This window comes from Gymnoscopelus braueri (assembly GCF_963280865.1).
Source record: "Gymnoscopelus braueri genome assembly, chromosome: 24".
NCBI lineage: Eukaryota > Metazoa > Chordata > Actinopteri > Myctophiformes > Myctophidae > Gymnoscopelus > Gymnoscopelus braueri.
Window position 1 is genome coordinate 3,466,774 of NC_137626.1, and position 25,224 is coordinate 3,491,997.

At 42.8% G+C, this 25,224-nt stretch overlaps 1 protein-coding gene across 5 annotated transcripts in view; it reads left to right on the plus strand.

Moving 5' to 3' along the window:
• Nucleotides 1–25,224, plus strand: part of LOC308080329 (NLR family CARD domain-containing protein 3-like) — a 56,662-nt gene that overhangs the window by 25,919 nt on the left and 5,519 nt on the right. For all 5 annotated transcript variants that reach the window (XM_080422142.1, XM_080422144.1, XM_080422143.1 and 2 more), the window contains 6 exons: nucleotides 18,229–18,305; nucleotides 19,187–19,232; nucleotides 19,438–19,680; nucleotides 20,866–20,943; nucleotides 22,593–24,351; nucleotides 24,450–24,623. In XM_080422142.1, the coding sequence (XP_080278268.1) occupies nucleotides 18,258–18,305; nucleotides 19,187–19,232; nucleotides 19,438–19,680; nucleotides 20,866–20,943; nucleotides 22,593–24,351; nucleotides 24,450–24,623 (2,348 nt within the window). In that variant the 5' untranslated portion in view covers nucleotides 18,229–18,257. The remainder of the gene's footprint in view (nucleotides 1–18,228; nucleotides 18,306–19,186; nucleotides 19,233–19,437; nucleotides 19,681–20,865; nucleotides 20,944–22,592; nucleotides 24,352–24,449; nucleotides 24,624–25,224) is intronic.

Here is a 25,224-nt window from a genome sequence, read left to right on the forward strand (position 1 = left end):
GAGTATAACTAAAGACAAATTTGACCCCTGTCAGTTTGCTTATAAGAAAGGTTGCGGTACAGAGGACGCGGTTGTCACACTGGTCCACTTCATTACAAAACACCTAGATAAGTCTAATAAGAATCATGCAAGGGTGCTGTTCTTAGACTTCTCTTCAGCCTTCAATACAATACAGTCTGATATTCTGGTGTCAAAGATGGTACAGTTGGAACTGAATCCATACTTAATTCACTGGTATGCTTCCTTCCTTACGAACAGAGTACAGAGGGTGAAAGTGAACAAAACCCTCTCCTCAGCATTAACTACTAATGTTGGTGCTCCCCAGGGTTGTGTAAGCTCAGCTGTACTTTTCACCCTTTATACTGACAGCTGTCGTACTGAGGAATGTCTGTCTGAATGTCGCACTGACAAACCAGACCAATACATTCTAAAGTACTCTGATGATACAGTTTTGATTTCTCTTTTGGATAGTTCCAGTGATCCTGGACTGCACCAACACAGAGTAAATAAGGTGGTGGAGTGGAGTGATAACAACGCTCTTATCATTAACACAAAAAAGACAGAGGAGATTGTTTTTGGTGCCCCACTAGAGATACACAGATCCCCCATTACTATTCATAGTGAACAGATCAACCAGGTATGTTCGTATACATACCTAGGAGTAGTAATTGACCACCTTCTGTCATGGAAAGACCAGATTGAATCAGTGGGTAAGAAGACAAAGCAAAGAGTCTATTTCCTTCGCCGCCTGAGATCTTTTGGTGCTAGTAGACAGATTCTTCTTTTGTTTTTCACTTCTGTTATTATGAGTGTTCTGCAGTACTGTAGTACCACCTGGTATGGATGTCTGTCTGTAGCCTTAAAGTCACAACTGCTGCAGCAACTGAACATTTGTTCAAAGATTGTTGGACAACCACTTCAGAGGCTCTATACATCTACGTATAATGACAGTATGATAAGGTTGGCAAGGAATATCACTTCAAACACTAGCCATGCTTTGTATGGAGAATATAGATTGCTGCCTTCAGGAAGGAGATACAGTGTTCCTACATACAATAAGGTCAAACTGAAGAGGTCCTTTGTCCATCAGACGACATTGAGGCTTAATCAGGAGTTTGTAGGCTTGGGGTAGGCTGAGAGGTGGACATTGCTCTTGTCTTTGTATGTCTTTATGTATGTATTTTGTTTTGTTTTGTTTCTTGTGTCATGTGAAATGTGTGTACTGTTTATTGTTTATTGTTGCATACATGGCTGCTGGGTCGCAAGACAAATTTCAGTGTGAACTGACAATAAAGTATTATCGTATCGTATATATGTATCCATTTCCTATACATGTCTTCATATTGCTGTATGTGGAAAATACTTATATTACATCTGGAGGAAGAGATATGATGTTCTTGGTGGTTTATGATGGAGATAGTGTTTGTGTTGTTTTGTTTGGTTTGGTTGTGATGTAACTGGACAGGATGTAAATGTGACAAACTCAAAAAGAGAAAAAATAAGGGGGAAAAGATCAATTAGACAGAATATTATGTTTAAAAACAGCTCACATTCTGAATGTCCATTTCAGTGACGTTGTTGAGCCACATCAGTAATGAAATGATTGTGATTTATTTATAAAGCTACACAAATGACCTGAATTCATATCCATGTGTTTATGCCTTGTTCAATGTAGTCTGTATGGTATAATAATTCTGTACCAATACGTAGTTTTACAGCCTGTTTACTTTAAAGTATAACTTTTAATAGATCAGACCAGCCACACTTCACCACCAAAGCCATGCCCCTTCTCAGGGAATGATCTCCATTGTAAGCCCACGCTATTAGACAAACATTAGCTTATATAGTTTAAAAACACTGTCCAATATCTTTTTGATTATATTTCCGACAAGTTGGAAATATTCTGAGCATTTCCACACTATTTGTTTCAATACTTTGTTTGAGCTTATGGGTAACTACTGTATCTGCTCTGCTCCGACCTGCTGCCGTCCCATGAGATTACTTCCACATTCAGCACATCAAATGTATTTGTTGATAGACATGCACACTGTGATAGATAGATAGAAAGATAGATAGATAGATAAATAGATAGATAGATATCATGAATCAGTCATTATCAACACTCTTCCAGAAATACACAAGTTAGACTCGCGAACGCGGGAAGCGAACGCAGCGCGAAAATAACATAGCAAGAAGAAATCTAAAACTGTCCTCAAACTAAGGCGTTTTGAACTTGCCATCCGGCCTGAAATATGCACAAATGACATGGAATTCTTAGATATCCCAATAGATGAACTCGTCTAGATGCTTTTAGATGTGTTATTTTTGACTGTAGCTGCTATATTTCTCTCAGAGGAGTGTAATTAGTTACCCAGGGGCAGGCGGATTTCAGCAACAGGCAGTGCACACAATACTGCACACAGACGGACACACGGACACACACACAACCCGAGCACGGTTTCATAGTAAGCAACACTTGCTTTCTGCGTGCCTCTGTTGCAGGTCCCAGGTAGCCAGGACAAACATACAGATAATAATGTCCTGTTTAACAGGAGAAAGGAGAACACAGAATATTTTAGTTGTTTGCAGACTGGTTGCTCTCATTGGAATTTATTAACAGAATTCACAGATTCACAATTCACTTTGTTTCCCATTTCTTTTGTTACTTTGTATTATCATTTCAATGTCTTTTACTTTGTCTTCCACTTTGTTTTCACCAAAATCACTCAATTAAACCACAACTGTATTACTGGAGTTAAACACCATTACAATATTGCATGTTCTTCCCATATTCTTTTCCATAGCAAACATGTTCACATCATCACTTCCAAACATACAATACAGTACCCAATTAGACCTTCATTAACTGTCTTGTCTTTCTCAGGAATATTCACCTTTAACTTAATGCACTTTTAGCAAGTATTTATTTAGCAATTATACTTTTCTTCTTCTTAGTAATGCAGCTTTAAGTTACTGTACTTGAAATGTTCATTGACCAAATCCTGAGAGTTTAACTAATATAACCAAGTCCAAACAGAATAAAGTAGCATGTCAAACTTCTTACAGAACACACAAAATATACCAAAATACATTACTAATACTTATACAAAAACGGGAGCTCTTATTGGGAGTCTGAATTAGGATCAGAAGGTCCTATGTAAACATTGCGCACTCACGTCGCCATTTTGCATTGATTGCTCCAGCCAAACTACTGTGTTCTGCACTGGATTCATTCACAAACAATAACCACATCTTGTAAACACTTTAGAGTTAGGCTCCACCATCAGAACGTGTACTTAATGTTATAATGATCACATTGATACCATTTAGTGAGTTGATGCACCACAACTAACCTGTTTAACAGGAGAAAGGAGAACACAGAATATTTTAGTTGTTTGCAGACTGGTTGCTCTCATTGGAATGACGTGAGCTTCCTGTCTGCAGGTAATATCCCATGAGGGAGAAAACACTCTGATACTGCCCCCTACTGACCAAGCTGAATACTCATACTGATAAATTAACACTGACAGCTCCAAAAACGATTTCAAAGCACAAAAATAAAATAAATAAATCAACACAAAAATGTGACACATTATGGGTGGGTCACACGCTCCCCGACAAAGAAAATGACTCCCGGCATTCAAAAAACAAAATACTCTTTTCAATACACTTTTTTTCAAGTCAAAACTTGTATGTACATGTCTGCGTGTATGTTAGTATGCAAAGGAAGGCACAGTGTATGGCATCATGACAGTGTATGGCAGTGTTGGGTATAGTGTGGGATAGGGTGGGTAATGTGGTGTTGTTCCCCATGCTGGCAATGTTTGTGGTCCGCAAAGTCCAATACTGTTGGCTGACCCCATTGGCTGGTAGGATGGCTGACCAAGAGACTCATATGTCAGCGTCCTGGGTGGTCTCCTGTCTCGCACTGGTCTTCTGACTGAATCACACTGAGGGGATGTAGGACTGTCATGGTTAGTATCATACCTGGCTTGGTCATGTTCATGTTCTGCATTCTGTTCATCATAATGTTGTTCATATCCATGTTCACTGAATTGTTCTTGCTCCATCAGTTCATGTTCCTCTGCTGTGAAGCTGGGATGCTGTCTGTGCTCTCCTGCTCGTATAGTCAGCCTTGCTTGTTCATGTAAGGATGGAGAGGTCACAGGGTTTCTTTGAGGCACATGGGTGGTTGTTACATTTGGCCTGTGTGGCTCCGCTGGCCTTGATACTCTGAGCCAGTACTGTGCTCTGGGGACATCTTCATCTTCATCAGATGAAGCACTGCTTTGGAAAGGCTCTCTCTCTGTATTCCTTTCAACCTGACTCCTGTTCCTCTGTCTCTCTTTAGTTGGTGCTTGGCTCTTTGACTGTTCCACCACACTCACAGGCAAGTCATTCACAAGGTGGAGAAGATTCCTGTGCAGAGTACGGACTTTGCTGCTACCTGTCTCTGGAGACACTTTGTAAACAGGGCTGTCATTTATTTGTTCCTTAACAATGTTTACTGTTTGTTCCCAGTAGGACCTGAGTTTTCCTGGACCTCCTCTCTCACTCATGTTGCGAACTAAAACTCTGTCACCGGGCTGTAAAACAACCCCCTTCACATGACGGTCATAGCGCTTCTTGCCTCGTGCACTGGACTGCTGACTGTTTTCAGATGCAATGCGGTAGGCTTCTTTCATTCTCACAGCCCATTTGTCCGCGTATCCTTGGGGTGTTTCACCCTCCTCTTCAGAGGACAGACCAAAGAGCAGATCTACGGGGAGGCGGGGGTGGCGCCCAAACATGAGGTAGTGGGGTGAGAACCCTGTGGCCTCGTGTCTAGTGCAGTTATATGCGTGCACCACCTGTGGTAAATGATCCTTCCAGTTACTCTTTTTCTCCTCTTGCAGTGTTCTCAACATCTGAAGCAACGTCCGATTGAATCTCTCGGCAGGGTTTCCCTGTGGATGGTATGGGGTTGTCCTGGAGTGACCCACCCCAGAGAGATGCTGCAGGGTCTTAAACAGGGAATTCTCAAATTCACGGCCTTGGTCGTGGTGTAATTTGGATAAAAACCCGAACCGAGGAATAAAGTCATTGAATATTTTCTCTGCAGCTGTTCTGCCTGACTTATTTCGTGTTGGATACGCTTGGGCAAATCTGGTGAAGTGGTCTATGACTACTAAGATGTATTCGTATCCACCCTTGCTCTGCTCCAAGTGCATGTAATCGATAGACACAAGCTCAAGAGGTGCACTGGTCGTGATGCTGCCCATCGGTGCTCTATCATGGACCACAGGTTTCTTTTGCTTGATACAGGGGCACTGTTTTGTGACATAGGCCTCAATGTCCTTTTTCATGAAGGGCCAATAGAAACGATCTCTTGCCAGCCCAATGACTCTCTCTGATCCTAGATGAGCCATGTCATCATGGAGATGCTTCAATACGAGGGGCCGATATTCAGAAGGTAGGACGAGCTGCCGTCGCCCTCCGGCGCTCCTGTACAGCAGGTCACACTCCATATACAGTTTACCCCACTCATGCATGAGTCTTTTCACAGGGCCACCTGCTTTCTTCCTGTCCTCATTTGTCAGTGCTGTCTTTGACTGTTTCAGCTTGATTATCTCACTGATGGCTGCATCCTGCCTCTGAGCTCTGATCAGTTCACTTTGGCTGATGGTCGGTACTGGGGACTTAACTTGTGACTCTGAACTTTGGGCCAGGTTAAGAAAAGCAACATAGGCGATGTCACGCCTTTTTGCAGCCTCACTTCCCTCCCAAGTAGCATGTATTGCATCTCTGTTGAGCTCTTCAGTACACTCCTCAACATAACTGTTTATGTCCAGTGGGAGACGGGAGAGTGTGTCAGCATCCACATTGAATTTTCCTGGCCTGTACTTTAGGTTGAATCTGAAGTCAGCAAGCTCTCCGACCCATCTGTAGCCTGTGGCGTTCAGCTTTGCAGTACTCATCACGTATGTCAGTGGATTATTGTCTGTATACACTGTAAAGGACGGGGCATAAAACAGATAATCCCTGAATTTTTCACATACCGCCCACTTTAAGGCTAAAAACTCCAGCTTTCCAGAGTGAAGGTTGTAGTTCTTTTCAGCGGGGGTCAATGTCCTTGAGCCATATGCGATGACTTTCAACTTTCCACTCTGACGCTGGTACAAGACTGCACCGAGTCCCAGCTGACAGGCGTCTGTGTGGAGGGTAAAGGGCAGTTCAAAGTCAGGGTATGCTAGTACAGGTGGGTGTGACAGGGTGTCAATGAGCTGCTCGAGGATAGTCTGGTGACAATCAGTCCACTGTATGGGGGTCTTTGAGGGCATCTGTGCTCCTTTACCTTTCTTTATCTTCCCCTGTTGTGCTTCAGGATTTCCTTTCACTTGTAGCAGCCCATACATTGGCTTAGCGATACGGGAGAAATCTTGGATATACATCCTGTAATAACTCAAAAAACCTAACAGTTTACGGACATCCCCCACCGTAGTGGGTCTCTTCTCCCTCAGTGACATTACAGCCTCGATGTCTTTTGGGTCTATTCTCACCCCATTAGCTGACACCAACCTCCCCACATACCTGACCTCTGGCTTGAACAGTTCACATTTTGTGGGTCGCAGCTTGACACCATGACGTTGCAGGGCTCTCAGGACTCGACGCACTGCTTCGACATGATCAGCGAAGCACTTGGAGTAACAGAGGATGTCGTCAAGGTAAGGAATACAGCATTCATCACGCAAGTTGACAAGCATCTCCTCCATGCTGCGCTGGAAAGCAGCGGGGGCATTGCTGAGACCAAACGGTATTCTCACCCACTCATGTAGACCCCAAGGCGATATGAAGGCTGTCATGTGGCGGGATCCTTCGGCTATGTAGCCCTGATGATAGGCTTTGCCTTGGTCAAGTATGGTGAACCAGCTGTGGCCGCCCAGGGTGTCCAAGAGATCCTGGATGCGAGGCAGTGGGTGGCGGTCTGGTACTGTTTTCTGGTTCAACTGCCTGTAATCAATACACAGTCTTAGAGATCCATCACGTTTTCTGACACAGACAACAGGTGCTGCAAAGGGTGATTTTGACTTGACAATCCAGCCTTTTGCAAGCAGCTCTTGGATGTACTGTTTGACCTCTTGATAGAGTGGTTTGGGAATGGAGGCATATGTTTTTTGGACTGGAATGTCATCTTTTAGACTGATGGTCATGTGGAGGCTTGGGATGTCACCAATGTCACCATCATCGCGAGCAAAAGCTCCTGATTCCTCCATCAACATTTGTTTCACCTCCTCTTGTTGCTCATCTGTCAGATGACTGACATCCACTGGTGGGTGCCACAGGTCTGCAGTGGGTGGGACCTGCTTAGAACTGGGGAGAGGTGAAGAGTCAACAGCGTTTACATGGATACTCTTAGGGTCTCTGTGGGGACTGTCTGTCTCTATGACTTTGTCAATGGGCTCAATGCGGCCTAGGACTGTAAAGCTTGGCAAGGTCACATCATGTTGGGAGTGGTTTGACACTGGCACTTTAATGAAACACCTGTCTGTCTGGTGAATCTCCATTAGGCCTGCTCCAATGCTCAATGTCTCCAGCTGTACACTGTCAAGGTTGGGTTCAAACAACACAGATGGCTCTGAGGGGTTAATATTGGCTGGAACCCTGCACTTAATGTGAACTACCTGACCTGAACAAATAGTGACCTCTTTGAAACCCACTTTTACAGCAGCATGTTCCTCTTCTGGGGAGTTCTGAGTCCGAATAAAACTCACTATGGCCCCAGCACTAGCATCATCAATCTCCATGGCACCGGCAAGGAGGTTAGACAGAATGGACATGAGTTTAGGCCGGCCTTCATTGCTCTTAATGAGTTCTTGGATTACATTAAAACCAACTACTGGTCTGTCTAGTTTCAGGCAACTCACTAGGAAGGGTACACGGATGGATAAGTCTGGATCATCATTGCCTTGCAGGTTTACCACCACTTCAACCCATCCGTCGTAGGGCACTTCATCACCTGTGACTCCAGACACATTCAGCTCATTATCCATTAGCTCACAGAGAGGTCGAATATCTTGGCCGGGCAGGTACTTGTTTTTCCACGTGCGGTCAATTAGGCTCACATTGGCTCCCGTGTCCAGCAGGACAGTGACAGCGTAGCCATTCATACTACATTTTAGCAGGGATTGGCGGCCAATGAGTGGGGCTACTAACTTGCATGGCTGTGATGTATTGTGAGATTGTATTGTGCTGGCATCACTGACCTTAGCTGACTTTGGTTTTGGGCCTGTTTGGGGTTGGGACATGGGCTCCGGAGCAGTCAAGGGTTGTCCCTCTGTCTTGACCGCACACCGTTTCCCGACGGTTTCTGTTTCTTTAAGCACCCAACTGCACGATGGCCTTCTTCTCCGCATACGAAGCAGTGGTTGCAATTTGGAATGGACTGTGCGACACATTGTGGGCAGCCATAGGGTCTCTGTGTCTTTCTCTCTGATCTGGGCTGATCAGAGTTATAGTAAGGGGTTGGTGCACACCGCTGCTCTGGTGCATGGGCCTGTGTAACTAGCTGTTTCAGGGTCTCCATTGCCTGGGTCAATGCTTCAACCTGTGAACTCAGTCTCTGTATCGTGTCATCTTTACTGACTGTGCTAACTTTTACCTCACTCTTAACTTTCTCCTCAGGTTCAGCCTGGGTGCTATGGGCTTGGGTTACTTTACGGGCAGAGCTGCGGCCAAATCTGCGCTTTCTCTCACTTTCCTCTGTTGTGGTCTTTATCACCTGTCGCAGCAAAGCTTCATCAGATACTGTCGGGTCAGCAAGGAGAGGCTTGATCTCACGCCTGACATCTTCATACTTCTCTCCTATTCCCTGACATATTGTGTTCAAGAATATGCATTGTATGGTGGAGGCATCATACTGAACAACTGAGCCTGTCTGTTTAGTAGTGAACATAATTTTTTGTTTGAGGCCAATCATTCTATACAAGAATTGCTGTGGTGTCTCATTTTCATGTTGCTTGGCACACATCAAGTCCTGAAAGAGCTCTGTGCATCCTTTTTCACCTAGGTGTGACTGGAGGAAGCTTTTGAGTTCTGTGACAGCCAGGTCGTCTTTGTTTGTCAACATATCTCTGAAGTTGCCAGGTTTGATTGCACGGAGCACACCTCTTATGACCTCACCCTCAGTGTGTTTCTCTCTGAGACCTTCATCTATTTGTTTGCATAAGCTGTTGTAGCTGAGTTCAGATGTAGTGTCACTTATTTGGCCCCCATGTATCCTGAACTCTTTTCGCTGGAGATAAGCAAGATCTTGTAGGGAGACCAATCTCTCTCGGGTTTGGCGTGGTGGTGTGGTGTCGATATCACTTTGGTGACGCGGCCGGTTGCCACCTTGTGCTGGGGTTCTTAGAGTCATTAGGGGGTCATTTGCATCACGGTTGTTCAGGTGTGGGTCAGTTGTGGTTGTCAGACCAGAAGATGTGGTGGGAGTCACTGTAAACTCCTGTAGTTTCCTGCCTATGTCTTCATACATGGCTTGTAGGTGCTCTACATTTGGCGTGGTTGTGTGGGCGTGTGTACTGGGGTTAGTGTGTGGTTGTGTAGTGTCACCCGAGTGTGTGGGTGGTGCATTTGAACCAGGTGGATGTGTTAGATCATCTGAAATGACAGGAAATTCAAAACAATCACGCTTTTTGATAACCTTCAATATCACACCATTCAATATCATCAACCGACTAATACCCTCATCATCAGAATTAAGCAGATCATCAGATTGTATAAAGGAAAGGATATGGTCGATGCAGCTTTCGTCATCAGTTGAGTTCAGCTCGTCTGTTCCTGGATGATCAGTTCCGATGGACATCGCAACCTCATAGGCTTCGGTGCCTGAGAGATTGTACAGTTTCTTTTTCATGCTCCATAAGATTTCTTTGCGTACTTGAGACATGGCCTTAGCTGCAGTGATGACACCTTGCTTCTGTCGTCGCGCTTGCTTCTGTCGTCGCGCTGCAGCCACTTCACTTTGCCTCTGTAGTCGCACTGAGTTTCTGTAGTCGCACTGCAGTCACAATGCAGTCTCTGTAGTTGCACTGCAGTCTCTGTAGTCACACTGCAGTCTCTGTAGTCACACTGCAGTCTCTGTAGTTGCACTGCAGTCACTGTAGTCACACTGCAGTCTCTGTAGTTGCACTGCAGTCTCTGTAGTCACACTGCAGTCTCTGTGGTTGCACTGCAGTCTCTGTAGTTGCACTGCAGTCTCTTCGGCTCTGTTGTCGCACGTCACCTCTGTACTGTAGTCGCACTGCAGTCACGCCACCTCTGCACTGTAGTTGTACTGCAGTCGCGCCACCTCTTCTCTGTAGCCGCACTGTAGACACACCACCTCTGCTCTGTAGCCGCACTGCAGACACGCCACCTCACTTTAGTAACGTGCAGTCACTCTGGCCTTCGGGTTCATATATCACTGGATCAGCAACCGTCAAACCATCAATGGCGTTGCCAATCCCGGACGAGCCCCCAAATATCTGTTGCAGGTCCCAGGTAGCCAGGACAAACATACAGATAATAATGTCCTGTTTAACAGGAGAAAGGAGAACACAGAATATTTTAGTTGTTTGCAGACTGGTTGCTCTCATTGGAATTTATTAACAGAATTCACAGATTCACAATTCACTTTGTTTCCCATTTCTTTTGTTACTTTGTATTATCATTTCAATGTCTTTTACTTTGTCTTCCACTTTGTTTTCACCAAAATCACTCAATTAAACCACAACTGTATTACTGGAGTTAAACACCATTACAATATTGCATGTTCTTCCCATATTCTTTTCCATATTCTTTTCCATAGCAAACATGTTCACATCATCACTTCCAAACATACAATACAGTACCCAATTAGACCTTCATTAACTGTCTTGTCTTTCTCAGGAATATTCACCTTTAACTTAATGCACTTTTAGCAAGTATTTATTTAGCAATTATACTTTTCTTCTTCTTAGTAATGCAGCTTTAAGTTACTGTACTTGAAATGTTCATTGACCAAATCCTGAGAGTTTAACTAATATAACCAAGTCCAAACAGAATAAAGTAGCATGTCAAACTTCTTACAGAACACACAAAATATACCAAAATACATTACTAATACTTATACAAAAACGGGAGCTCTTATTGGGAGTCTGAATTAGGATCAGAAGGTCCTATGTAAACATTGCGCACTCACGTCGCCATTTTGCATTGATTGCTCCAGCCAAACTACTGTGTTCTGCACTGGATTCATTCACAAACAATAACCACATCTTGTAAACACTTTAGAGTTAGGCTCCACCATCAGAACGTGTACTTAATGTTATAATGATCACATTGATACCATTTAGTGAGTTGATGCACCACAACTAACCTGTTTAACAGGAGAAAGGAGAACACAGAATATTTTAGTTGTTTGCAGACTGGTTGCTCTCATTGGAATGACGTGAGCTTCCTGTCTGCAGGTAATATCCCATGAGGGAGAAAACACTCTGATACTGCCCCCTACTGACCAAGCTGAATACTCATACTGATAAATTAACACTGACAGCTCCAAAAACGATTTCAAAGCACAAAAATAAAATAAATAAATCAACACAAAAATGTGACACATTATGGGTGGGTCACACCTCCTTCCACTGCGTTCGCAATCAGATGGAAGATAAATTTCAACTAGATGTGCAAAATGCAGTAAGTAAGTAATCGGACGTGATGTCACCAGGTCAGAGCAGCTACGCTGTAGTTACACAAAGCTCTCGTTCTTAAACAAAATACTTACATTTTATATATATACATATATATGTTTTTAATGATTGGATACAGTTTGAATTAAATGAGCTATCTAGGTCTAATTGTCTTACAATGGAGATCATGCCCCCCAACAAGGGACACGGCCTAGGCGCTGACGCATTTGGCTGTCTGATATATTATTCATGTGAAACTAATTATGATTCTGTCTTTTCACTTTCTGAGAGTTTGTTTTGTTGAATGTTGTTGTTTTTTGGTTTAGTTTTTCTTCACTAAGAGTTTCTTCGACTAAAGTTTTCTTACCTTTTCTATGACGTTATGATATCTTAGGATGAATGGTACTGTAGAAATTTTTCATAACTCCACCCCTGAGTCGCCACAGCTTAAAAGGTGCGCGGATAGGCCTTAGGTTAGATCACATATTTTAATAGCTTTTTTTCTAATTTTTTTTGGTGAGATCTGACGTTCATAGTGACAGAACACTATGCAACCAAAAAAAAAAAAAAAAAAAAACAGAAGTCTCGCTAGACGAGATTGAAATCTCGAGATTTCAATCTCGTCTAGCGAGACTTCTGTTTTTTATTTTTATTTTTTATTTTTTTGGGACAGTGTTCTGTCACTATGAACGTCAGATCTCAAAAAAAAAAAAAAAAAAAAAGCTATTAAAATATGTGATCTAACTTAAGGCTCAGGGGTGGAGTTATGAAAAATCTCTACTGTACCATTCATCCTAAAATATCATAACGTCATAGAAAAGGTAAGAAAACTTTAGTCCAAAATTCTCCTTTAACACATTGACCGCCAGGCCCGTAGTTCTACGGGCCGATAAATCCAACCGTAAAGCGCCGATCCCGTAGCCTACGGGCCATGGTCTTTTTAATGGTCCACGTTAGATTACCCCCTCAGGCACATCGTCACAAAATATCATCCATCTAGACCACATAGAAGTTGAAAAATCTCTTGATCCAATCACGTGATCACATAAAACCTGTTATTACAAAGCACCAAAGCTGCATAATGTCAGGGGGTCCGCCAATCCGCTTGTATCAAACCGAAAGTTTGATCCGAGCGAGCAGCCTCTCTCTCTCTGCCTGGCTGCCTCACTGACTGTGATCAGTGAGTGTGTGAGTGCGGGCGGGAGCATGCGCGCGCTCGGGGCGAGCGTGCGCGTGCGTGGTCTATGTGCACACTCGCGGGGGACTGAGCGAGTGAGACGGTGAGTGAACGAGTGAGTTTGATTGTGTGAATTTGTGTGAAACGGTGTGTGAACGAGTGTGATCTGAGTGAATTGTTAGTTTGTGTGAGTGATTATTGTAGTGATTATTGTAGTGTGTAGTGTGTGAGTCAGATATTTACATAGTGTGAGTGATATATATATAAATCCCAGTGAGTTCTATATATATATATATATATATTTTATAGATAGAGAGGGCGTGGAGGTAAATAATAGGTGGAAGTAATAGGAGTAATAGTAGGAGAGGTGATCGGCGATATAGGGAGAGTATAGGAGAAAAATAGGTGGTAATAGAGAGGAGAAAGTTTATATTTATTTATAGTGTAGCTACTGTGAGAGAGTAGCTATTTAGGGAAGCGCACACGCAAGCGCAAGAACACCCCAGGATCTGGGCAGCAGTCCATGGACCGGGGCTCCTGATGGAGCAGCTCCATGGGAGCAAGCTCCTGTGGTTCCGCCTGTGAACCTCCAGCCAGATCCGATTGTCGGACCTGACGACACCCAGGACCGCGAGGTTCCGCCCGTCCGTCGGAGTGCACGGATCTCCACCGTCACCGTGCCTGTTGTTCGGGTTCATGGTCCCGAGTGGGCTGTCAGTGACACGGAGAGTGAGATCAGGTTCGAGTCCGATCGTGAGGAGGACTCAGACAGTGACTCAGACAGTGACTCCAGTGGCGGCCATAGTCCTTTTTCCAGTGGTAAGCATACATTTTTTATCGTTTTATTTGTTACTAGTTGATTTGATCGATTTGTATTCGTTACTTGTTGATTTGATCGTGTTATTCATAGACCTGGTTGCTTATTACTCTCCCACAATCTGGCAACGCAAAACAACAGGCCCTTTTAGGCTCTGAACCTGTGGTTCGCGACCACAACGGAGCGAGCCTCGTACAACGACTCGCAACGCGATCTATATATGCATCTATCTATCAGATGATGACAATGTTTAGCCTCTATTGATTTATTGTGTAAAAAGAACACCTAAAAATAGCAGATCTACAAGCTTGTGAGCTTGTAGATCTGCTCATTTTATTATGCTTTGTGAAAATGCCAGGTGCACTGCTCCCTCCCTCCCTCTGCACATGATGGCTGTCATAATATAAAAGACATCAAAGTGTCCGTTCAGGTCAGGCCACAATAACAACAACAAAAATCCTGTTGGATCAAATGTTTTTTGTTGATGTTGTTGTTCTGTTCTGACCTGAACTGAAGCCTTTGATGTCTTTTATTGTGACATCCATGACCTGATTATGACCTGATCATCATGCAAGTTGATGATCAGGTCACGATCAGGTCATGTCCACAAAGTATTTGAAAAATTGCCTTTGTAATTCCACTATGACAGTAATGTAGTTACTATTTGATCTCATATGTGCCTATTGTAAGTAGCTCTGTCTGGATAAGAGTGTTTGCTAAATGCATAATATTCACCAAAGTATTTGAAATTGTATTCTAGATTCTGACACTGGTGAGGCTTTGGAGCCTATGGATGGAGGTGGACATGGTGGTGACCGTAGTAGAGGTGAGTGAGATGTCACAATTATATCACAGGAATAAAAAAAATGCTAAAACCAGGGCAATGGTAAATGTATATTTATTCACATCTCATATTTATTTATTCAGTGTATATATGTGGCATGTGGTCTATATGATGATGATAAATGATTTGCTAAAGATGGACATAATATTTATAAAAGTATATTTTATGTTATTCTAGGGTTACAGGCTGAGGCGGCTGTGGAGGAGTTGGAGGGAGCGGTTGGAGCTGATGGCGGTGGTTGTAGAGGTAAGAATTATTATCACTGGAATAAAAAATGCTAAATCCCCACAGGGCAATGTAAATGTATTCTCTCATATGTATTTATTCTGTATATGCATTCATGTGATCTATATGATGATGATAAATGCTTTGCTAAATGCCTGAATTGATGTGTTATTGCAGGGCCAGCTGGGGATGAGATCGAGGGCGACATGGGTGGAGGAGAATCTGTTGGTCCTAGTCGAGGTGAGAGGTGTGTGTGTGTGTGTGTGTGTGTGTGTGTGTGTGTGTGTGTGTGTGTGTGTCAAAACAAATGTATTTTATGGTAATTATCTATTTCTATAATTCACAGGTGGTGGCAGGCCTCAAAAGGGCAAGGGTCCTCCCCGTGTGTGGCATGCCACAGGCTGGTGTCCTCGGGACATCCCCTTCTCAGCCGGGACTCCGGGTCCTCAGGACTCCGGGTCCTCAGAATGCGGCTGCTGATCTGCAGTCTGTTGACCCCGTGGACTTCCTAGAGCTGCTGGTGTCGGATGAGATCCTGGAGGAGATCTGCGTCCAGACGAACCTGTATCACAAACAGCAGCCGCCCAGTGATCTGCAGTATGCCAGAGCAAAGGCCTGGAAAGATAATGATCTCACTGTAGAGGAGCTCAAGAACTTTCTAGGGCTCTTTTTTCTCACCGGAGTCAACCCAAAGCCGGACCTCGAGATGTACTGGTCCACTGACGAGTACCTGTCGTCCGCCGTCTTCGGCAAGGTCATGTCGCGGAACAGGTTCCAGCTCATCCTGAGTATCGACAACACCATGCCCCGCCTTGACCCTAAAGACAACCTCTGGAGAATCCGCCCAGTGCTGCAGTCCTTGCTGGCCAACTTCCAGGAAATGTATCTGCCGAAGGAGAACATCAGTATTGATGAGGGCATGCTATTGTGGCGTGGACGCCTGGCCTTCAAAGTCTATGCCCCACAAAAGCCCGTCAAGTACGGCATCAAGTCATACATTCTGTGCGAGTCTGCAACCGGCTACCTCCACCACATGCAGCCGCACTGTGGCGTGAAGCACTCCCTACCTGACACTATAACTAACCTACTAGGTGATTTAGCAGGTTTAGGATATAGGCTATACATGGACAACCTATACAACTCAGTGAAGAAGTCCATTATGCTCCTGAAGAAGGGGACCTACGTCTGCGGGACTCTCCGTAGGAACCGAGGGCAGCCACCAGCCATCGCCGAGGTGACCAATGCGAAGCTGCCACTTGGGTCGTCCATGTCACGTCATCACAAGGGCGTGATGGTAGTGGCATGGCGACCCAAGAAAACAAAGATTGTCACCATGATCTCCACACTGCAACCTGATGAGATGCTGCCCGTGCCCTCGAAGGAGACACGGAAGAGGAAGAGGGTGACCGAAATGAGGCCAGTGTGTGTTACTGAATACAACAAGTACATGAACGGGGTCGACAGGCTGGACCAAAACCTCAGCTACTACATGTGCACCAGGAAAACCAGGAAGTGGACGAAGAAGTTCTTTTTTTACATGCTCCAGATATCCATGTTCAACGCCTTCATCATCTACAAGGCCAGGCACCCAGGCCGCATTCAAGACTTCTTCTCCTTCATCATGGCAGTAGTGAAGTCCTGGACCACCCTCGGCCACCGTGGGGGAGTGGCCCCTCCTCAGGAGGGTAGGAATGAGGCCCCGCCTCCTGAGGAAGGGGCCGAGGAAGAGGGTGAAGACCTTCCTCAGGAGGGTAGGAATGAGGCCCCGCCTCCTGAGGAAGGGGCAGAGGAAGAGGATGACGCCGGTCCTCAGGAGGGTAGGAGTGAGGCCCCACCTCCTGGGGATCGCCCCGGCAAACCAAATGTCCCACATGCTCGCCACCCAAGGCCACCACTGGTTGACCCTCGGTCCAGGCTGAATGGCAAAAGTAAAGATCATCAACTCATCCAATTACCAAGTACTTCTAAGAAGTTCACACAAAGGGTTTGCAGGGTCTGTGCCCGATCAAAGTGTGCAAAGAAGAAGCGAGGGAAGAACATACGGAGCGAGACAAGGTATGAGTGCAAGTCCTGTCTTGTGCCCTTGCACCAAGACTGTGCATGGCGTTACCACAACGTAGATGACTATTAGTTTACGGGTCCATTTGGTTTCAGGGTAGGGAAAGGGTAGACGCACGCTGAAGAACTTTATTTTTGTTTATTTGCACTAATTGCACCAATGTATTGATTTGAATGATTATTATTTATTGTTATTTGACGTAGTTACATTTAGTTTGAAATGACTTGCACTTTGTGCTTTACAGTGAAACGGCTGCTACTTTTTTCAACCTACCTCTACACACTGCCGTATGCACAACACTGTTTAGACTTTTTCTTTATTTATTTTGCACTAATTGCACCAATTGTTTGATGTTGAACTCCCTAGAAATCCCTACAAATTGTCATAAATGGCATAAAGAAAAAAAGGCAAGCTATAGATTTGTTGCTATGAATGTAGTATGTACTGCATGGTGTACTGTAGCTTGAGATTTTGACTGTGGCAAAACGTTTGGAAAAGGAAGCTCTCGATGACCTATGTGTTGCACTTTGAATTATTATTTGATGTAGTTACATTTAGTTTGAAATTACTTGCACTTCGTGCTTTACAGTGGAACGGTTGTACTTTGTTCAACCTTCATCTACACACTGCCTAGTATGCACAACACTGTTGTCTAGACTTTTTATTTATTTATTTTGCACTAATTGCACCAATGTTTTGATGTTGAACTACAGTATTCACAAATTGTCATAAATGGCATAAAGGAAAAAAAGGCAAGCTTGTAGATCTGCTATTTGTTGCTATGAATGTAGTATGTACTGCATGGTGTACTGTAGCTTGAGATGTTGACTGTGGCAAAAAGTTTGGAAAAGGAAGCTCTCAATGACCTATGTGTTGCACTTTGAATTTGAAATTATTATTCTTTATTATTATTTGAGGGAAAAAAATGGAAAAAAAAAAAAAGTGAAAATTTAGTTTGAATTGAGCTGAAATAAGCTTGCACTTTGGAAACAGTGATAAATGTACAATCAAAGGCAGTTTATTTTTTATTTTTTTATAAACAAGTATTGTTTACATGACTGATGTCAATGAAGGCGCAAAATACATTTTTGAAATCATTTTTATGCCTCTAAAGTGTGTGTCTTACTAAAACGCTCATAACTCTGATTCTAAACAAAAAGGTCTGTTTTTGGTGAAAACCAAGCTGTATTCAACTACCTCTAGCTAAAAAACGGAACATGCTATCAACTCACTTTTCAGATGAAAGAAGAGATTCTAAGCTTTGTTTTGAGATATTCCATATGTTCATAGTCATAGCACAAAATATTCTGTGAGTCCTCAAAGATGAGTCAGAATGGTCAAAATGTCTGGCAGTGGGGAAGCCTTTTCTAGAAAACCCTATGGCAGTCAATGTGTTAACTGTGACATGGTGTTATTGTGCAGGTTCTGTGCTGTCATTTGTAAAGCCCAGAATGGAGGACCAGTCACCTTCAGCATCTGTGGCAGCTCCACAGACCCAGGTACAGTACATATGTTTACTGTTGTCTTCTTTATTCACAGCTTTACTTTATTTGTTTATTTAGACGGACGCCATATGTTAATGAACAGTAATGTAATGTAAATACACCAGACTTATAGCAATGATGCTCATTTTCACCAGCAGTCCCCACAAAAACACATCAAAACAAGCAACAATAGAGTATATTACATTTCAAAAGAAAAACAGAACAGAGATACACATCATCACACCTGTAAAATACCAATTTGTGAAACAATAGTCAATGTGGGATAAAATCATAGCACATCACACAGCTGTAACATAATCTCAGAATTAGCTGCATTTGAGAGCAAATGTTTCCACATGTTATACGATCATGTTCAATTCATTAAATAAAGTGCGGACATGATTTGAAAAAAAAGTGTGTGGTTAATAGTAGCCTACAGTCAAAACGCCGAAACATTTTTTACATTTTGCCGTGGATAGGCTACTAGAGAACTGAAATTATTTCAGCACATCCACTAACAAATTTGCCTCACTGCAACCTATGGTCAATGGTCAACCTATGGTCAACCTAGGTCAATTTCCAAATATGCAATATGAATTAACTTCTATATCTCCAGTCTCCATAAGTTGTCATTCAAATTCTAATGAAATATTTGACAATATTTTGACATATTTATTATCGTTTTGACATCTGAAACCGGTTGAATGATGTGTTTACAATTTACTGTTTACCCTGAGGTATAAATTAAGCTTAAGGCCTAATTCCAAATGAAATATTGAGAGAATACCTAAGATGTATGTTGATGCAATGGGGTGGTTATTGCTAAATACAAGAATGTTGTTGAACAATAGCACTCAGGCATGATAGGATTACAATAACATGACTGTGTACAACAGGGTGCTGGTGACGGCTTGACTTCAGAAAAGATGGATGCAGAAAAAGGTGAGCTTTTTCTGGTGCTACCTTCTGTTTACCAGTATGTACATACTCAATATCATATTCCCAAACTATGAATGTACCAGTTATTCCACTACTATTCTTGTGGGGATGTATACTGTAGTTGCAGAGAGCTTTATTTTGCATTCACATAATGAAAATGTTCTGTGATACATTTATCTCAACCACTCTCTTTTTCTCTTGCAAACAGCACATTTTGTGATCCAGCAGAGGGCAGAGTTGATTCAAAAGGTCACCACAGTCTTGCCTATAGTAGACAGTCTAGGAACCAAGGTCCATCCTGAGATCTCTGCTGGGATTCAAGCTGAGAAGACAAGCATGGACCAAATGAGGAGACTATATACAAAGGTGTTAGATCCAGGTGGAACAGTCGTTAGAGAAGCATTTTACGATGCCCTTAAACAACACCAACCCCTCCTGTTGAAGAGCCTTGGTAAGATCACGTGTACTGCTATTTGTATTGTCTCCGCCAGGCCGGATGGCCGAAGGCCGGAGACTATTTTTGTTTTCATTTTCAGACTAGGTGTCACTTTAATTGGCCAGCATATGCAACTACCTTAATATTCTTCAGCTACAGGTTCATTACTAGACACATCTAGTATCAATAGAGAGCAGTTAAGATGTGTCCTCCATTATGTCAATTATTCTAATTATAAAGAAGTGGTTCTCAAAGTGTGATCTAGGTAGCCTGGTTCCAGACCATAGACCCCGCCCACTCTCTGAATGGGGCTCCTCTTGGTCTGGTGTCATACTGTGAGCTATGGCTTTTCACGGTAGAAGAAATACCTTTCAAATCAGAGTGGGGGTGGGTCTTACGACAAGCCAATCAGCGCCACGGGGCGTTCTCAAGCCGTGCGACACTAGCCTGCGACGTCACATGTAGGCGGATCCTTGGATCTCTTGTGATTGGTTTAGGGAAATGCTAATCCCCTCCCCCAAGTAATCGACTACAGTGCAGCCAATTTCAGACTGAAGCTCCACGCAGCTTCAGTCTGAAAATCAGGCTAGGATCTAGGGACCGCCAGGTGGGTTATTTGGGGTCCCATAGCTATATTAGTTAATATAGCATCAATAACAGTTAAAACACTTTAAAACTATATAGGCTATTTGAAAATAGCCGATCTACTATACAAGCTCATGTGAGCTTGTAGATCTGCTATTTTCAAAAGATCTTGAAAATGTGTTTTGAAACATTTTGACAATACAAATCTTGTATGGGGGTCTCTGGCACAAAACATTTTTGGCCAAATACATAATAATTTGGGGGTCCTTGACATGAGAAGGTTTGAGAACCACTGTTCTGAACAATATACAGAACACACTGACTATGAAATACAAAATAAACTCACAAAAAGCATTTAAAAAATAAGTTATTTTTAAGGTTGTCTGGAGTCTTTTGTTCTAAAAAAATTACTTCAAAACGACTCATTCTGAAGTAATGTGTTAACTTGTGTGGCCCATTCAACTTAAGCAACAGTGTCAGCTCCACAGGCCGAGGTACTCATTGGTTACCAGGCTAATCTGGTAATGTCATTCTCAGATAATGACAAGAGTCCCATTACATGTATGTCATGTCCACTCACAGAGCTCATTTCATTATCCGCCTCTCCTTATGCAGGACCTGAACTTCCATTAGAAGACTCAACACCAATTCACACAGAGGTCCCACCTGCTGGTCTGCAATTTAAAGCCATTGGTGAGTTATGAAGGAATCTGGGTAGAGTCATTTTTACTCAATATATTGTAATAAACAAATGTCACCAGGACTTAATGACATCTTTATGGACTTGGATCAAATATCACATGACTACATAAAATGTACCGCCACTTGACAGTTAACTTGTGTTGTTGACAACAGTTGAAATTAATTGATTTAAAATGGAAGACTGTATAGCTACAGCAGCTACAGCAGCAAGACACATGATACCCTTTTAACTTTAGAATTACCAAGACCTCTGAGGACGACATGTACAGACACTGTTCTGTTCTGAAAATAACATACTAAAAATTTAGGAAAATCTTACTCCTGTAAAGGCATCGTTTTTACGATGGCGGGAGCTTAAAATGCCTGTAAGCTGGGAGAAAATATGTGCAATCTTGAAAATGATGCCTTTCCAGAAGTAACAGAATCCATTTAAACATCTCTTATATCAATTATTTGGAGGTTCAACCATGTACTGAAATATCTAATATTGGAATCATTGCAAACAGACCACTAGGGAGCGAGCCCAATTGCTTGCGATGGTTTTTGAAAACTTTATGCCCATACCTAACACCATGCCAAAAATCAAAAACTTCCCTCCCAGCTATTACCTAAATGTCAGATCTTAAATTGGCATGTAAATATGAAATAAATGCATAAACATAATCTTTATCTCTACTAGCTTTAGCCGTGCTAGCATTTTGCTAATTACATTCTGTTTTGCCGCTAGTGAAATCTGTATTCCATCCCTTAGCGTTTCAAAAGGAAACTACTGTCCCTTAGTGTATAATGTAAATTTCAAAGAAAGATTTATTAAACATGAAATAATGATAAACTACTGTTTTTAGTGAGAATTAACCTCCAGAGCAATTTGTTCCAGCAGGGGGCAGAGCCCAGTGGTTGATCTTAAACAGCATAAAAGCCATTCGAACTAGTTGTATGACAATTTGTTGTGAGCTATTGTAGTTTTATTGGCTTTTAAAAATAAAAATACAATTCATTACAATATTCCCCTATATTATGACATGCACAAAATACTAAATATTTCCCCTACAGCTGGGGTTGATGTGATGTGGTTGATGTGAATAGTTGAGCTATCACCACCACACCCAGGCTATAGCCTATATTTGGAATAAATGAACCGTCTGGGTTTGATTTGAACACTATATTGTACCGGTAATGTTTGTATTCTAGCGGCCTACTGGACATACGTATATGCTGTGCATAGCATATCTGACTGGTCTGTGTACCATGACACCCTGCAGGCTTACACAATAACACACCAGTCCACACAATAACACAACAGTCCACACAGATAACACAAGCAAACAACCAAGAACCATAATACGATATTTACAACGACAAACACAAACAACACTTAATCCACAAGCTCTGAATTAATATCTTATCTTATAACTCATGTGCACACCTCATGAAGTTGTGGCCTCAAAATACAGATTTTGTACCCAAACATTATTCAATTGTGGGCACAACATACAGTATATGACGTTCCCACAAGTAAATGAAATAAAATAAAACTTTAAAGACAACAAACAACACAATTTTACTTTTGCAGATCTGTTAATAAGACCTCCCATTTGAGGACCATATTTCTCAATGATGTCTGTTCTTTGGTCTTTCAGAAACTCTGTGCAAACAACAACTGAAGTCTAATCTGACAAAGAAGCTTTTGTGTTTGTCTGAGTGGATCACAAACGAAGGACAAAAAACATTTCTGAATCAGATCTACACAGAGGTCTACATCACAAAGGGAGGCAGTGGAGAGGTCAATAAAGAACATGAGATCAGACGGCTTGAAACAGCTTCCGGGATACCAGCCAGTCCAGAAACATCAATCAAATTTGAAAACATCTTTAAAGCATTACCTGGAGACGTTGAACCAATCAGAACAGTGATGACAAAGGGAGTGGCTGGCATTGGTAAAACAGTTCTAACTCAGAAGTACGCTCTGGACTGGGCAGAAGAGAAAGCCAACCAGGATATCCACTTTGTGTTTCCATTCACTTTCCGAGAACTGAATTTGGAGAAGAAGAATGAGTACAGCTTGGAGGAACTTCTTCATCACTTTTTTAGTGAAACCAAGAATGTAGGAATCTGCATCTTTGACGAGCCCAACGTTGTGTTCATCTTTGATGGATTAGATGAATGTCGGCCTCCTCTAGACTTCCAGAACACTGTGAAATGGACTGATCCCGAAAAGAAAACCACAGTGGACGTGCTGCTGACAAACCTGATCAAAGGAAATCTGCTTCCAAAAGTTCAAATCTGGATAACCACACGACCTGCAGCAGCCGACCAGATCCCTTCTAAGTATGTTGACAGGTTTACAGAGGTGAGAGGATTCAATGACCCCCAGAAGAAGGAGTACTTCTTCAAGAGATTCAGTGATGAGCAGCAGGCCAATAAAATCTACTCACACATCCAGACATCGCGAAGCCTCCACATTATGTGCCACATCCCAGTCTTCTGTTGGATCACTGCTAAAGTTCTGGAAGAAATTTTGAGCAAAGAGGAGAAAGAAGCACTACCAAAGACCCAGACTGCCATGTACATCCACTTCATGCTGGTTCAGTCCATACAGAAGAATGCCAAGTATCAAGACCCAGATGATGCCATTCTGTCTCTGGGCAAACTGGCTTTTGAACAGCTGAAGAAAGGAAACCTGATCTTCTATGAAGAAGACCTGACAGCGTCTGGCATTGATATCAATGACGCCGCAGTGTACTCAGAAGTGTTCACACAGTTATTTGGAAAGGTGCGTGGAACGTACAAGGACAAGGTGTTCTGCTTTGTCCATCTGAGTATTCAGGAGTTTCTGGCTGCCCTCCACGTCTTCATCACTTTCATCAACACTGGTGACAACCTACTCTCAACCGCAAGCACGTGGTCCAAGTTATTTGGAAGGATTTCCAAATCCAAGATTCGTCACCTCTACCAAAGTGCTGTAGATGAGGCCTTAAAGAGTCCAAATGGAAATCTGGACTTGTTCCTCCGTTTCCTGCTGGGACTTTCTTTGGAGAACAATCAGAATCTCTTACAAAGACTGTTGAACAAGACAGGACATAAGTCCCATTCAAATCAGAAAACAGTCAAGTACATCAAGGAGAAGATCAGGAAGAATCCCTCTCCAGAAAAAAGTATCAATCTGTTTCACTGTCTGAATGAGCTAAATGATCATTCTCTAGAAGAGGAGATCCAAAACTATCTGAGATCAGGAAGTCTCTCCACAGACAAGCTCTCTCCTGCTCAGTGGTCAGCTCTGGTCTTCATGTTGCTGTCATCAGAAAATGAGCTGGATGTGTTTGACCTGAAGAAATACTCTGCTTCAGAGGAGGCTCTTCTGTGGCTGCTGCCAGTGGTCAAAGCCTCCAGTAGAGCTCTGTATGTGAACTTACTGATACATTTAATATATTGTCATCTATTTTTTATGGAAAGAAAATACATTCATTTAATGTATATTCCCATTATTGTTTCTTAAGGCTGAGTGGCTGTAACCTCTCAGAGACATGCTGTGAGAAGTTATCATCATCAGTTCTCACCTCCAGCTCCAGTTTAATAGAACTGGATCTCAGTGACAATGATCTGCTCGATTCAGGAGCGAGAAGGCTCTCTGAAGGACTTCGGAGCCCACACTGTACGCTGGAGACACTCAAGTAAGTGTTCCTGAACCTGTTCAACACATGACTGTTTCGATTCTGAAGTAAATAGACATGGAGCTTAGACTAATTCATTTACTTTTTCAGTTTGTCTGTGCTGGTGTTGTTTGGGGAGGGGCGGGGCTGATTCTTATGTTCAGATCGAATGGATTTTGAAAGCAATCAATTTGTGCACATTGTGAACCCATGGCGCCTGATCCAAACAATGCGGCCCACTCCCTAAAAAACAAAATCACCTGCGCTGCTATCACTGCGCCAGATTAAGACCAGCTCAGTGAGTTGGTATTAACTTGAAGCACAAAGTCTGTGGGGAAAATAACATTGTGCTGTGATCCCGCCAGACCACACCTAATTTTAAGATCATTTGGTAATTAGACAACGCGGGTGCAAGAAGTGTGCGTCGGGTGGGAGATACCAAATATGCCTTGTGGTTGGCACAATGTGGCTTTGCACCATTTAGCGCTAGTGGAAGATAGGTCCCTAAGGGGGCCTGAGGTCAGGTCAGGAACGTTGTTGTGTATTATAACAATAGGCGTACCTCATACAGATTGAGAAAATTGGAGAAAATGTACCCACATTTTCAAACATAGTGAAAACA